Source organism: Catharus ustulatus, chromosome W (assembly GCF_009819885.2).
Source record: "Catharus ustulatus isolate bCatUst1 chromosome W, bCatUst1.pri.v2, whole genome shotgun sequence".
Classification (NCBI taxonomy): Eukaryota; Metazoa; Chordata; class Aves; order Passeriformes; family Turdidae; genus Catharus; species Catharus ustulatus.
Genome location: NC_046261.2, coordinates 10939129 through 10953696, shown reverse-complemented (window position 1 = coordinate 10953696; position 14568 = coordinate 10939129). Strand labels below are relative to the sequence as shown.

The 14568-nt window shown below is 43.0% G+C and overlaps 1 protein-coding gene across 3 annotated transcripts in view; it reads left to right on the top strand.

Annotated features, from left to right (window-relative positions):
* Window positions 1–14195, top strand: part of LOC117005018 (ras GTPase-activating protein 1-like) — a 175036-nt gene extending 160841 nt beyond the window's left edge. For 2 of the 3 annotated variants that reach the window (XM_033076234.1, XM_033076233.1), the window contains exons 23-25: window positions 2990–3067; window positions 6236–6370; window positions 12430–14195. In XM_033076234.1, coding sequence (XP_032932125.1) covers window positions 2990–3067; window positions 6236–6370; window positions 12430–12513 — 297 coding nt within the window. In that variant the 3' untranslated portion in view covers window positions 12514–14195. The remainder of the gene's footprint in view (window positions 1–2989; window positions 3068–6235; window positions 6371–12429) is intronic. The other variant, XM_033076235.1, reaches the window with a different exon arrangement.
* The last annotated feature ends 373 nt before the right edge of the window (window positions 14196–14568 follow it).

Sequence of the window (14568 nt, the reverse complement as noted above, 5' to 3'; positions counted from 1 at the left end):
TCTGGACATACTCTAATAGTTTGATGTCCTTTTTATATTGAGGCACCCAAAACTACACACAGCACTTGAGGTGGGACCATACCAGTTCAGAGCAGAGCAGGACAATCATCTCCCTTGACTAGCTGGCGATGCTCTGCCTGATGCACCCCAGGACATGGTTGGCCCTCCTGGCTGCCAGGGCCTGCTGACTCATTCAACTTGACATCAACCAGGACCCCAGGTCCCTTTCTGTGTGACTGCTCTCCAGCCTTTTGTCTCCCAATTTATATGTATAGCCAGGATTACCCCATCCCAGGTGCAGAATCTAGTACCTGCCCTTGTTAAATTTCATATGGTTGGTGATTGCGCAGCTCTCTAGTCTATCCAGATCACTCTGTAAGGCTTCTACCCTTGATGGAGTCCACAGCTCCTCCTACTTTATCATCAGCAAAATTTAATGTATGCTCGATTCCTGTGTCCAGATCATTTATAAAAACATTAAAGACCACTGGCCCTAAAACTGAGCCCTGAGGAACCTCACTGATGATTGGCTGCCAGCCTGATTTTATTATAACCCTATTTATTATGGTCTTTTGAGCCTGGCCCATTAGCCAATCACTCACATAATGTATTATGGACTTTTCTAGCTGTGTGCTGGATATTATATCCAGAAAGATACTGTGAGAGAGTATCAAAAGCTTTGCTAAAATCCAAAACCACCATGGCTTCTGGCTTCCCTTAGTCAAAAAGATGAGTGTTGGAGTTGGAAAAGTGGGAGAGGAGAGGCAAGCAGCCATCCCTCCGCAAAGAAAACATCTATGTGATGGCAAAATGAGTAAATTTTCTTTAGGAATATCCATCTCAAAAAGACAACTGAGAAATGCTAGAGTAGAAATCTGTGATTAGAAAGAATTTATTCAAGAAGTATGAATCATTTGCCTGATGGAGATGATGGGAGCCTTTTTGCATTTACATTGATTATTTCATGTCAAAATGGGGAGACATCTTTCAGTAATATTGGTATGCCTCTGTACAGAACCTTGAAATACATTCCACATCCATGTTCTTCTATATACGATATGTAATAATTAACTTTCAAATTGAGACCAATTAGGACTAAACTTCCAGCCTGGATATAGAGTATTTTAATTTGGAAACATATTAACAACTACCAACCTCTGGCTCACACACACACAGACACACACACTTTTTCTTTATTTATTCTTTAGACCAGTATTTTCTGTTGGTACAGCATTTTGAAACACCCCTTTTATTTGTACTTGTTTTCATACTGCTTGACATAATTTTGTAAATCAGTTTTACAAGTTTCCTTTTAAAGCCTCAGCTTTTAATAAACTTTCTTTTGCATCACTAAAAGAATGCCAGTAATAATTGGCCTGTTCTGGTTCCCAAGTCACAATATGGTTGAACAATAAAAATCTGTTGACTTAAGCATAATGAAAGAAAGAAATTTCAGGCTCCCATTATAATGCTATTTGTCTAACACAACTTGGAATTTTAGCACTAATAAAAGAACAAAAAGGAGGGCAATTATGTCCTGATGTTGATGCTGCTGATGTTGTTACCTCTGAAAGTTTTTTCTTCATTTTATAGCTGCAATGAAAAAATTCCATTTTCAGTAGTTCAGAAATATAACATTTCATGACACAATGCATATATAAACAATTTCACAATCCATCTGGAGCAGAAAAAAGTGTACAGTAAATTCACGAATACAAGCCGCACTGAGTATAAGCCGCATCTCTGGGTGTTGGCAAATATTTCGGTTTTTGTCCATAGATAAGCCGCACCCGAATATAAGCCGCTCTGTCGTTCGCAGCGAGGACCCGCGTGCAATTAGTAACAGAACCGCGGGAGGGCGGGGTTTACTGGCTGAGCTAAGGCTGTGCAGGCTCGGCCCGCTAGGGGCTGCCAACGGGGCCAGGTGGCCCAGCCCGGTGCTGCCGCTCGGGGCCGGCCGCCGCTGCCACTGGGCTCGGTCACCCCGGGTCGGCGCTGCCCCGCGGTGGCAGGCAGGGACGGAGCTTCCCCCGCTCCTACGGCAGCGGCGGCGGGCGGGGACGGAGCTTTCCCGCGCCCGTGGCGCCGGCGGCGGGCGCAGACAAAGCACCCCGCCTCCTCCCCGAGCCGCGGCAATGGCTGCGCGCACTTCCCCCCCCCCCCCCCCGGGCCGCGGCAATGGCTGCGCGGGGCTCCCGTCGGCTCCCGGAGCCGCAGCAATGGCGGCGCCCCCCCCCCCCCCGTCCTCCCCGGGCCGCGGCAATGGCGGCGCAGGGCCCCCGTTGGCTCCCCGGACCGCGGCAATGGCGGCGCGCCCCCCCCCCCATCCTCCTCGGGCCGCGGCAATGGCGGCGCCCCCCCCCCCCGTCCTCCCCGGCCCGTGGCAATGGCGGCGCGCCCCCCCCCCCGTCCTCCCCGGGCCGTGGCAATGGCGGCGTGCCCCCCCCCGTCCTCCCCGGGCCGCAGCAATGGCGGCGCCCCCCCCACGTCCTCCCCGGGCCGCGGCAATGGCAGCGCGCGCCCCCCCCCCCCCCCCCCCCCCCGTCCTCCCCGAACCGCGTCAGAGGAGGAAAGAGAGCTCTCCCGCCTCTCTCCCCGTCCCCCGTGCTTCCTGCAGGGAGCCAGGGCAACACAGTAACACTGTAACAATCGTGGAATGCCGGCTTTTACTGGCCGGTGCTTGGCTCGGCGCCCTGGCTGGCACGTCTGGGGTTGTAAATGTCAGAAAACTATTCACATATTAGCCGCCCCCGACTATTAGCCGCACTTCCGGGTTTCCACCAAAATTTTTGTCAAATTACTGCGGCTTGTATTCGTGAAATTACTGTAATCTTTTGAATGATTGTATACCAGTCATCATAAATTCACTTGAAAAAGATGACACATTTGTTTTGCAGTGTCATTTGTCTCTGTTATAATATGTTCACTTCAGGTATGGCTGTTAAATCAGTATCAATTTGTTCTAATAAATACTTTTAAAAATTACCAGGAGCCATATATGGAGGGGGTAAATCCATTCATCAAGAGTAACAAACATCGCATGATCATGTTTTTAGATGAACTTGGGGTAAGTGGTTTAAAAAGAAAAATTGCAAGTTGTATAGCAACATGGTGAGTTAAAATTCTTTATAGTTCTTGTTAACTAGTTCAAAAATGCATCAGCTTTCTCACAATTTTGAATGATTGTTACTGAAATATTTTTCTTGTGCATGTTGAGGAACTGCAGATTGCTGGCCTGTTGCACAGAATTAAAACCAATCAAATGTCCTGTTAGAAAGTACTGTTGTAGACATGAGATCTATTTGAGCTTGTCCTCAAGGATTAGGGCTTTCAGACAAAAATAAAAATCTTCTAAAAAATATTTTAAAATATAGAAAATCTTATGTGTAACTTGTCATAAGATTTTGACCTGAGATTGAAAAAATTGAAGTTTTTAAAAATATTGTGTTCTATTTTAGTTATACATAACCAAATGCTTGACTGCATGAATTCTGGATATTGTAGTTTAAAAGAAAATAATAGTTGCAGTTCAGTTTGAAACCATTAGTATTTTGTGTATGATAGCTATAATAAGTTAGGAGCTTGTGTATGTGTATATGTTTATGTTTAAACCAATAATTTATGGGGAAAAAGAAGATGAAAGAAACATGCCTATCTTATTATTTCTGAATTAATCCATTAAAAGTGACCTAGAAAACATCTCAGACTATTTTGATAATCTATAACAATTACTGTTTTGAAGTGTGTCATTCAGATAGATTACCATATGTCACCTTTTTATGGTTAGATGGCAACTTCTGCATATTGTGATATACTGTTGTTTTTCTTTAAATGGTAGATTATACATGAGGACTTGAAGAATTGTTAGGTTTTAGAATAACTGATTAATCTACTGCTTTAATTACAGTAATTTCACAAGTATAAGGCGCACCGGAGCATAAAGGTGCACTTCCGGGTGTCGGCAAATTTCCAAACTTTGTCCATATATAAGGCGCACTGGAATATAAAGCGCACTTTTTTTTGCAGTGAGCATCCGTGCGCAACAAAGTAACGAATTACTAACAATTGTGCCAGCCATGCTGTCTTGGGTTACAATACAGGATGTGATCAAAGTATCTATTCTATCACCATGTGTTGTGACCAGGTGGGGCACTGATCCTTATCTCCGTGGGAGATACTCTGCTAATGGGCCATCCATTGAAACCAGTAGAGCATTGTTCTTTGTCTTTGCACCCCCCATCCGACCTCCAGGGAGTTATCTTCTGCTAATGCCCCATTGAGTCCCACTATGTGACTGATAAAATTACCTAATTCCATTGGGAGTTGCTCCATCCAGGGGGAAGAGCCCAGCCTTTCCTACCTAGATAAAAACTGAAATTCTGGGACACCAAGTCGCCCTCTTTTCCCTGGACTCCAGAGGAAAACCAGACTTTTTTTCCATATCATCACTGGACCTTTGGAGGGAGGCTGTACCCTTCTACAAGACCACTGCTTCAACTGAAACACATCTGTCACTGCAGGAGGACTGTAGCCACCATTTAACAGGACTGCTACCAACATCCTGACTGACAGGTGTCACCCTGATGGGGTTTCAGGTTGTACTCTGACTTTGTGTCTTAGTTTGGAGGACAGGTGTCTGCTGAGAAAGGCAGGAGCCTCTCTTTGAAATGGAGAATGTAAACCTCCTCTCTCCAAATTATTATAATTTTGAAATCAAGGAGCTCTCAGGCAAAGATATGGGAATTAGGAATAACAGTTCTTTACTAGGGAAATTAAAATAGAAATACAGTACTACAAAGAAACAAACTCCAAACCCTTACAAAGTCAGAGTACAACGTGACACCCCGTCAGGCAGGGTGTTGGTAGCAGTTTGATTAAATAGTGGCTGCAGTCTTCTTGCAGTGACAGATGTGGTTTAGTTGAAGCAGTGGTCTTGCAGAAGGTGCAGTTTCCTTCCAGAGGTCTAGTAGTGATGTGGACAAATCTTATTTTTTTCTAGAGTCCAGTAGAGAAAGGGCTACTCGGTGTCCTAGAATTTCAGTTTTTATCTAGGTAAGAAAGACTTGGCTCTCCCCCCTGGCTGGAGCAACTCTCAATGGGATGAAGTAATTTTATCAGTCACACAGTGGGACTGAATGAGCCATTAGCAGAAGATACCTCCCTGGAGGAAGGATGAGGGGTGGAAAGATAAAGAACAATGCCCTACTGGTTTCACTGGATGGCTCATTAGCAGAGTATCTCCCACAGAGATAAAGATCACTGCTCCACCTAGTCACAACAGACAGTGATAGAATAGATACTTTGATCACATCCTGTATTGTAACCCAAGACACTTTGTCAGTGTATGAGGTTTGTTTCTTTGTAGTACTGTATTTCTATCTTAATTTTCCTAGTAAAGAACTGCTATTCCTAATTTTACATCTTTGCCTGAGAGCCCCTTAATTTCAAAATTATAATAATTTGGAGGGAGGGGGTTTACATTCTCCATTTCAAAGAGAGGCTCCCGCCTTTCTTAGCAGACACCTGTCCTCCAAACCAGGACACGTGCTGAGCCCCGCAGGCCCGCGCTAGATGTGCCCCCCCCGCGCCGAGGCCTTTGGCCGGCGCGTTTTGGCTCGCAGTTCACACTTTTGGGTTGGCAAATTTCCAAACTTTGTCCATATATAAGGCACTCCGGAGTATAAGGCGCACTTCCGGGTTTGGACCAAAATTTTAGTCAAAAAGGTGCGCCTTATACGCGTGAAATTACTGTACATTATTTTTTTAGTGGATTTTCTGACTTGATAGTTTGGGGATTTTTTGATGTCCATTTTTGCTGTTGTTATTGCCTGATTTAAATTTCAAAAAAAATACAAAACAACGAACATGTAATAGATGGATCCCCCTCATTTGGGGGGAAGATATGATATGAATCTCTTTTTCTCAGTATCTTTCTATACAGTTCAGAGACAGCATAGCAGCATCAAACCCTCCAATTAGGAACAGGAATTACTGTATAATCAGTAATCTCTCTATGGGAAATGTGTAACCATAATTTGTCTTCATAAAATAGATCATTGTGGAGAGGAGGAAATAAATAATTTGTATTAGCATGGACAGAAGACTTAATTGTGAAGAAAAATGTGGTGCTTGCAGTATCAAAACAACTGTTGGCGGATGTGTAGAACTGTAATTTAATTTCTTTTATGCCTGGCTATTCACCATTCTAAGTCTGTTCTCATAATTTTTGTTAAAGAATGTTCCTGAGCTTCCAGACACTACAGATTACTCTAGAACTGACTTATCTCGTTATCTGGCAGCCTTGCATGAGATGTGTGTGGCTCATTCAGATGAACTTCGGACACTTAGCAATGAGCGAGGTGTAATGCAGGTAAACAATGATGATTAAGAAAAATCACACATAGAGATAGCACGTCTAGAGTTATTGTTTAACATAGTGATTCCTTTGTAATTTTTTCTCTCCAGCAGTATGAGTGATAAATATGTAAATTTCACCAGGAGGTTGCTAGTTGTAAAGGTAAAGAAGCTCAAAAATATGAACTAAGTATTTATACAACAAATCCAAAGATGTTTTAAAGCAGTGAGTTGGGGATTTTTTGGGAGCCTTTTTGGTATTTTGTTTTAAGTTTTCTCTTTTGGAGTTTTTGGGGGTTTGTTTTGTTTGTTTTAGTGGGGTTTTTTTTCACAGAATCACTAGCTTGGAAGAGACCTTCAAGATCATCGAGTCCAACCCATGCCCTTACACCTCACTGAAACCATGGCACCGAGTGCCATGTCCAGTCTTTTTTTAAACACATCCAGGGATGGTGACTCCACCACCTCCCTGGGCAGAAAATTCCAGTACTTTATCACTCTCTCCTTAAAAAACTTTTTGCTAATATCCAACCTGTATTTCCCTTGGCACAGCTGAAGACTGTGTCCTCTCATTCTGTCAGTTGCTGCCTGGAGAAAGAGACCAACCTCCACTTGACTACAACCACCTTTGAGGAAGTTGTAGAGAGTGATAAGGTCACCCCTGAGTCTCCTTTTCTCCAGGCTAAACAACCCCAGCTCCCTCAGTTATTCCTCATAGGGCTTGTGTTCCAAGCCCCTCACCAGCCTTGTTGTCATCCTCCAAAGGGTGTCAAGTGTCTCAACATCCTTCAAAAGCTGAGGGGCCCAGAACTGGACACAGTACTCAAGGTGTGGCCTCACCAGTGCCAAGGACAGGGGAAGAATGACCTCCCTGGTCCTCCTGGCCACACTATTCTTGATACAGGCAAGGATGCTGTTGGCCTTCTTGGCCACCAGGGCACACTGCTGGCTCATGTCCAGTACCCCCAGGTCCATTTCTGCCTGGGCACTATCCAGCCACACAGTCCCAAGCCTATAGCATTGCAGGGGGTTATCGTGGCCAAAATACAGGACTTGGCCCTTGGACTTATTAAACTTAATCCTGTTGGACTCTGCCCATCCATCCAACCATTCCAGGTCTTTCTGCAGAGTCCTTCTGCCTTCCACCAGATCGACACATGCTCCCAGCTTAGTGTCATCTGCAAATTTACTAATGAAAGGCTCAATATCCTCATCCATGGTGTCAATAAAAATATTGAACAGAACTGGCCCCATCACAGAACCGTGAGGGACACCTCTGGTGACTGGCCGCCAGCTGGATGCAGCACTGTTCACCACCACTCTCTGGGCCTGGCCATCCAGCCAGTTCTTAACCCAGCAAAGAGTGCTCCTTTCCAAGCCACGAGCTGCCAGCTTTTCCAGGAGTATGCTGTGGGAGACAGTGTCAAAGGCCTTTCTGAAGTCCAAGTAGACAACATCCACAGCCTTTTCTGCATCCACCAGGCGGGTCACCTGGTTGTACAATGAGACCAAGTTGGTCAAACACGACCTACCCCTCCTAAACCCATGCTGGCTGGGTCTGATACCCTGGGCATCCTGTAAGTGCTGCATGATGACACTCAATATAAACTGTTCCATTACCTTACCAGGTACTGAGGTCAGGCTAACTGGCCTATAATTACCAGGATCCCCCTTCTCACCCTTTTTGTGAATGGGTGTCACATTGGCCAGCTTCCAGTCATATGGAACCTCACCAGTAAGCCAGGACTGTTGGTAAATGATGGAGAGTGGCTTCGCAAGCTCATCTGCCAGCTCCCTCATCAGCCTGGGATAGATCCCATCTGGTCCCATAGATTTATGAACATCCAAGAGGCTCAGCAGTTCTCTGACTGCCTCCTCCTGGATAACAGGGGGACCATTCTGCTCCCTGACACCATTTACCAACCCAGGAGGACAGTTGTCCTGAGGACAATCCGTCTTCCCACTAAAGACTGAGGCGAAGAAGGTGTTAAGCACTTCTGCCTTCTCCTCATCTGCAGTTTCTACGTTCCCTCCCGCATCCAGTAGAGAACAAAGGTTGTTTTTACCCTTCCTTTTGCCATTAATATATTTGTAAAATCATTTTTTATTATCTTTTACAAAATGTGCCAAATTAAGTTGAAACTGAACTTTGGCATCCCTAATTTTTTCCTACATGCCCTAGGAATCCCCTTAAATACTTCTTAAGAGACCTGACCCTCCTTCGAAAGATGATAGATCCTCTTTTTATTCTGAAGTTCCTTCAAAAGCTCCTTGCCCATCCAGGCTGGATGTTTGCCTCGTCGAGTCATCTTTCAGCACACAGGGGCAGTTTGTTCCTATGTCCTCAGGATCTCTGTTTTGAAGCACGCCCACCTTTCCTGGTCTCCTTTGTTTTTAAGGGCTGCTTCCCAAGGAACTCTCTGAATAAGTCTCCTAAATAGGCCAAAGTGTGCCCTCCAGAAGTCCAGTGTAACAGTCTTATTGCTGTTCCTCCTGATTTCACCAAATATAAAGAACTCTATAATTTCATGATCCCTATACCCCCAGTGGCCTCCAACCTCCACATCTCCGACCAGCCTATCTCTATTTGCAAACAACAGGTCTAATGTAGTTCTTCCCCTGATGGGCTCACTCACCAGCTTTGACAAAAATATGTCCTCCACACACTTTAAGAACTTCCGGGAGTGACTCATTTCTGCTGTATTAAGTTCCTAGCAGAAGTCTGGTAGTTTAAAGTCACCTACAAGAACAAGGGGTGGTGATCCTGAAACATCCTCCAGCTGCTTATAGAATAAGTTGTCCACCTCTTCTTCCTGGTTGGGTGGACGATAACAGACTCCCAGCAGGATGTCAGCCTTGTTGGCTTTCCCCTTAATTCTTACCCATAGGCATTCAACTTCATTAGTTTCAATACCCATGGCATCAAAAGCCTCCCTAATATAAAGGGCCACCCCTCCACCTCTTCTCCATTTCCTGTCTCTTCTGAAGAGTTTGTAGCCATCCAGTGCAGCGCTCCAGCTGTATGAGTCATCTCACCATGTTTCTGCAATTTCAACCACATCATAGCTTTGCTGCCACACCATGGCTTCCAGCTCTTCTTGTTTGTTACCCATGCTGCGTGTATTAGTGTACATGCACATCAGCTGGGCTACTGATTTCACCCCTAACTCAGGCTTACAACCTTTGGGCCTGCTTCCAAATAGCCCAGCTGCATCTCCTTCCCCCTTCAAACTTAGTTTGAAGCCCTCTCAATGAGTTCCGCCAGTTCATGAGCTAAAATCCTCTGCCCTTAACAGAGAGATGGATCCCATCCAGTTCCAGCAGGTCAGGTGCCGTAAAAGTTGTCCCATGAGCAAAGAACCCAGAATTCTGCCTATGATACCAACCCTTGAGCCACTTGTTGATAATGTGGGCTCTCCTATTCCTTCCATCATTTGTCTCTGCCACCAAAGGGACTGAGCAGAACACTGTGCTCCTGCCCTATCAACCACTTGACCCAGTGCCCTGAAGTCCCTTTTAATTGTCTTGACATTCCTCTTCAATCTCATCACTGCCAGCCTGTAGTATCAGCAGTGGGTAATAATAAGAGGGCTGAATCAGCCCAGGGAGTCTTTCAGTAATATCCCTTACCCAGGCCCCAGGGAGGTAGCAGACCTCCCTGTGGGATGGGTCTGGTCAACATATGGGGCTCTCTATTCCCCTCAGAAGTGTGTCACCCACTACGACTACCCTTATTTTCTTTTTAATGTTAGAGGTGTTGATCCATCTGACAGATGAAGTGTAATTGGGAGGCTCACTGGGCAGATCATCTTCTGTCATCTAGCTGACCCTCTAGATCCAGGGCCTCATTCCTATTCTGAAGTGGCACCTGCGTACATGATGGGGGTTGGGAGGAATTTTTGTTACCTCTCCAAGTAGGAACCCATTTCCACTCCCCTTCATCTACTAGGTCTCCTCCTTCTGCCTGAGAGTAGGAGGTATGGGATTCCTGTGACTCCTGATGGGCCTCCTTCAAGGATGGAAGGGCAGAACTCCACCAATCTATTTCCCTTTCACTTTCCCTAATACTCCTCAGTCTTTCAACTTCCTCCCCAAACTTGGCCACCAGCAAAAGCAGATCATTCATTGGTTTGCTTTTTATTTTTTGTTTTTTGTTGATTTGGTTTTTTGTGGGTTTTTTTTCTTTAGTTTCCAGGTCATGTTTTTACTTTCTAGAGGAAGGAAGCCTAAACTCAAGAAATTACTGTCTCCTGACCATCTCTAGTTTTAGGATCTAGCTCATCTAATTGAGAACTAAACAGCTAAATTTACTTTCCATAGCTTTCTAGAACTACTTTATTTCTGCTTCCTAATTTATTACATTTGTAAACAGTCATGGTGAACTTCTCCAGAAAATACTATAAATGAGTGTTCTGTTCCAAATATTAAACTTGTGTACAACTTTTATGAAAACTTATTTTTAAGAGGAAAAAAATCTACATGACTTCATGCATTGTGTCAAAAAGTAATATACTTGCCTATGATCTACTGGTTATGATGAACTTCAACTTGCCAATCCTACTTATTGCACAGTAATATGTTTTGGTATGCTTGACTAGTATACTGTGCTATGCAGGACATAATTTAAATACTGTTCCCTTTTTAATGCTAATGATTTGGGGACAGGAGAAGTTGTACTATAGAAAGCCTTTTGGCTTAGTGATGGTCTTCCTTAAATTTAATCAGTATCAGCTCAAACTATTTAATGACTAATGTTGAAGACATCGTTTTAAAAATAACTCTTAGTTGCTTTAAAATAACTTCTTGTAATCAGATTTCTTATTATTGTCATGGTTTGAAGACTGAGCTTCCTATATCCTGACTCTTTAAAGGCGTTAATTTAAACCCAAATAGATGAAAAATCTATATTTAATCTCAGCAGATTTTACTCAAATAATGTATTTTTTGGCAGTAATGTTTGGTTTTTTTTGATAAGGGTATTACTGGGAACGCTTATGGCAATTTTGCAAATGGTGAAAATATATTTGTATTCAATTAGCTTTGGCAGAAGAAAGCTCAAGGAATTAAAAATGAGATAATGCTGGATTAGAACCATTAAAAACTAATCTAGTTTAATAACTACTACAATTTACCTCTTCAGTGGGATATGAGAGGAAAAAATCAATCATGTTCAAGTTCATAATTCACAGCTACTTCTAGTCTTGACAAAGCAAAGATGATGGGTAGACTGGCAAGTCAGGATAGTAAAAGTTTTCAGTTATAAATATGTATTGCTTACAGATAAGGGATATAATTTCTTTCACAAGGCCTGCATCTGTAGTACTTAATGGTCATAAATGCAACACTGTTTTCTCAATGCATTTATATTTCTACTTCAGATGAGTAATTTCTCTTCATGGGTTTCCATAAAAAAACCTCTTGAATCTTTTTTCTTTTTTTCACCTATAAGTGCTCTAATGTTCATCATCAATCTTTTGTAGTTGAACACAGTTCTACTATAATGAAAAAATTATTGAACTCCTGACAGTGCATTAGCAATACAATTTTTCAACCTGTTTTGTAAGTTCAGTTTTAGTTGTTCAAGTTTAATGACCAGGTTTTCAGAGTTAGAGGGTACTTCTGCTTGTGCAGAAGTGAATTTGATTATCACCTTTTTTTTCCCACCTGAATTTTTTTCATGTTCTTGGCCCAGTTCTGCACTTTCACATGGGGAAAATATCCAAGAACAGATTTTTGGTTTACTGATTGTTTTTAACAGATAGAACTGTTTCATTTTCAAACTCTCAGGTTAAGTTGGCAAGACTTAATGGGTTTCCATGGCTGCAGATAAATTGCATATCGCTGTTTTACAGTTGCCTTTTGAAGTAATGTCTTCATGACTGTGAAACTGGAGCTGGGGGGAGCGGGTGTGGGGGATGTGGATTTAAATATATTTTAAACTACCTAATTCTAAGTCTGGTAGGTTAATGTTGAAGATGCTTCTCAAGCAAGATGGGTGTTGGTTTTTTTCTAGTTTCTAATGTAGGGTTGTACTGGGATTTTTTGTTGTTTGTTTTTTTGTATTTTTTTCTACAGCATGTTCTTAAGAAGCTGTTGGCTATTACAGAACTGCTTCAACAAAAACAACATCAGTATTCACTGTCTAATAACATCAGGTAGCAGCCTTCTACCTGAATTCTGCATGGATCCAGCATGTCTAACATGGCAACTTACATAGGTATCACATTTTTTGCTCTTGCCAAAAATAGCACATCCTGTCACATTCCCAGTGATGTGTGAACTATGCAAAAAAGAAAACAAAGATTCTATTAGCAAATTATTGAACCAGCAGTTCTTTAAGCTATATGTGCAGGATATTTGTACTTTTTTCCACTTGGAACCAGTTTTTACAGCCTCTGAGCCTTGGTGTACAGTTTACCTTTTGCAAAGAAAATGCTGTGACTGTCATGAACTTTGAAAATTATTTTCAACGCCTGAAAATGCCAAAGTTTTTCTGCCTTGTTGGAAAAGACTGACCAACTGGCAAGGAAAGATATGCATTGTTTTGACAACTGCATGTAACTGTATAACATTTCTTACTGTAATTTCTGAGTGGTTACAATTATTATGACTTTGACTTTTTCAACCACTTAAGCATGTATTTACAATTTCCAGAGTTTGATGGTTATGGTAAGAACAATCTTTCCTGTATACTTTTTATACCATGCTATTTCTCTTGCTGGAATCATGTCCAAAGAATATGTAGAACGGATCTTGTCAGCTTTAATGTACCACAGATTCAGTCTAAAGAATTCTTCCATCAAGGACTGTGTATTCATCCAAGCAAATCACAATGCTTTTGTAAAATGTTTACAAAAGTGAACAATTAGAATTTGGTAAATTTATTATCACTGTATCAGACATGCATGCATCCATTAAACCATTGTATAATGTATATATTGGTTGGGCTTGTGTGTAATGTAAGGCTACCATGAATGTTATTTTTAAACCTGAAAAATAAGTTTTTGAAATAATCAAACTGCCAATAGACTCTCCATAGAAACTAACTTTGTGTTCAAGTAATAGAACACTGTAAAAATGAAATTTCGATGACAGATATGGTTGACTGTTTATCTACTGCATATAAAATGCATTGATAAAACTGACTGTAGGTAAAGTTGCATTTAGGTATATGTTGTGGTTCAACACTGGCCCAACACCAGGCACCCATTAGAGTTGCTCACTCATCATCCTCTGCTACAGCTGAGCAGTGGAGAAGGGGAAAAAAATTTTAACGAAGGGTTCATGATTGAGATAAGGACTGGGAGAAAAAATTTCAAGGGGAAAATAGGCTCAACTTAAAATTACAAAGTGAATTTATTGCTAACAAAATCAGAGGAGTATAATGAGAAGTAAAATAAGCCCTTAAAACACCCTTTTCCCCCTAACCCCTCCCTCCTTCCTGCCGACAGCACAGGGAGACAGAGCATGAGTGTTTTGGTCAATTCATCACCAAGATTTTCTTCCACTTCTCTAGGAGATGAGTCATTCTCCTGTGAGACCGTGGGGTCCCTCCCATGGTAGACAGTTCTCCATGAATTTCTCCAGCATGGGTCCACTCTCATGAACAGTAGTCCTACCACACCTGCTGCAACATGAATTCCCCCCATGGGCACACAGTCCTCTCAAAATTGTTGTGATGTGGGCCTCTCTTTCCATGGGGTGCAGTCCTCCAAGGACAGGCTGCTCCAGGCTGGAAGCAAGGGCCCCTTCTCTCCACTGGGACTCCCACTGGACCACAGCCTCCTCCAGGCATCCACCTGCTCCAGCATGGGCACCTCCCCCATGGGCTATGGGTGGATCTCTGCATCCCCCGTGGACCCATGGGCTGCAGGGGGACAGCCTGCTTCACCATGGTCTTCACCATGGCCTGCAGAGAAATCTTGGCTCTGGTGTCTGGAGCACCTCCTGCCCCTCCTTCTTCACTGACCTTGGTGTCGCCATATTGTTTTCCTTCACATTTTCTCACCTACTCCTCTTCTCTGACTAGAAGAAAAACTGTGCGACTTTGTTTTGATTTTCTACTTAAATATGTTATCACAGAGGCATTACCAACCTCTCTAACTGTCCCAGTTTTGGCCAGCAGTATGTCCATCTTCAGAGCCATCAGGGATTGGCTCTACTGAACATGGTAGAAGCTTCCAGTAGCTTCTCACCCATATCTCTGTGGCCCCC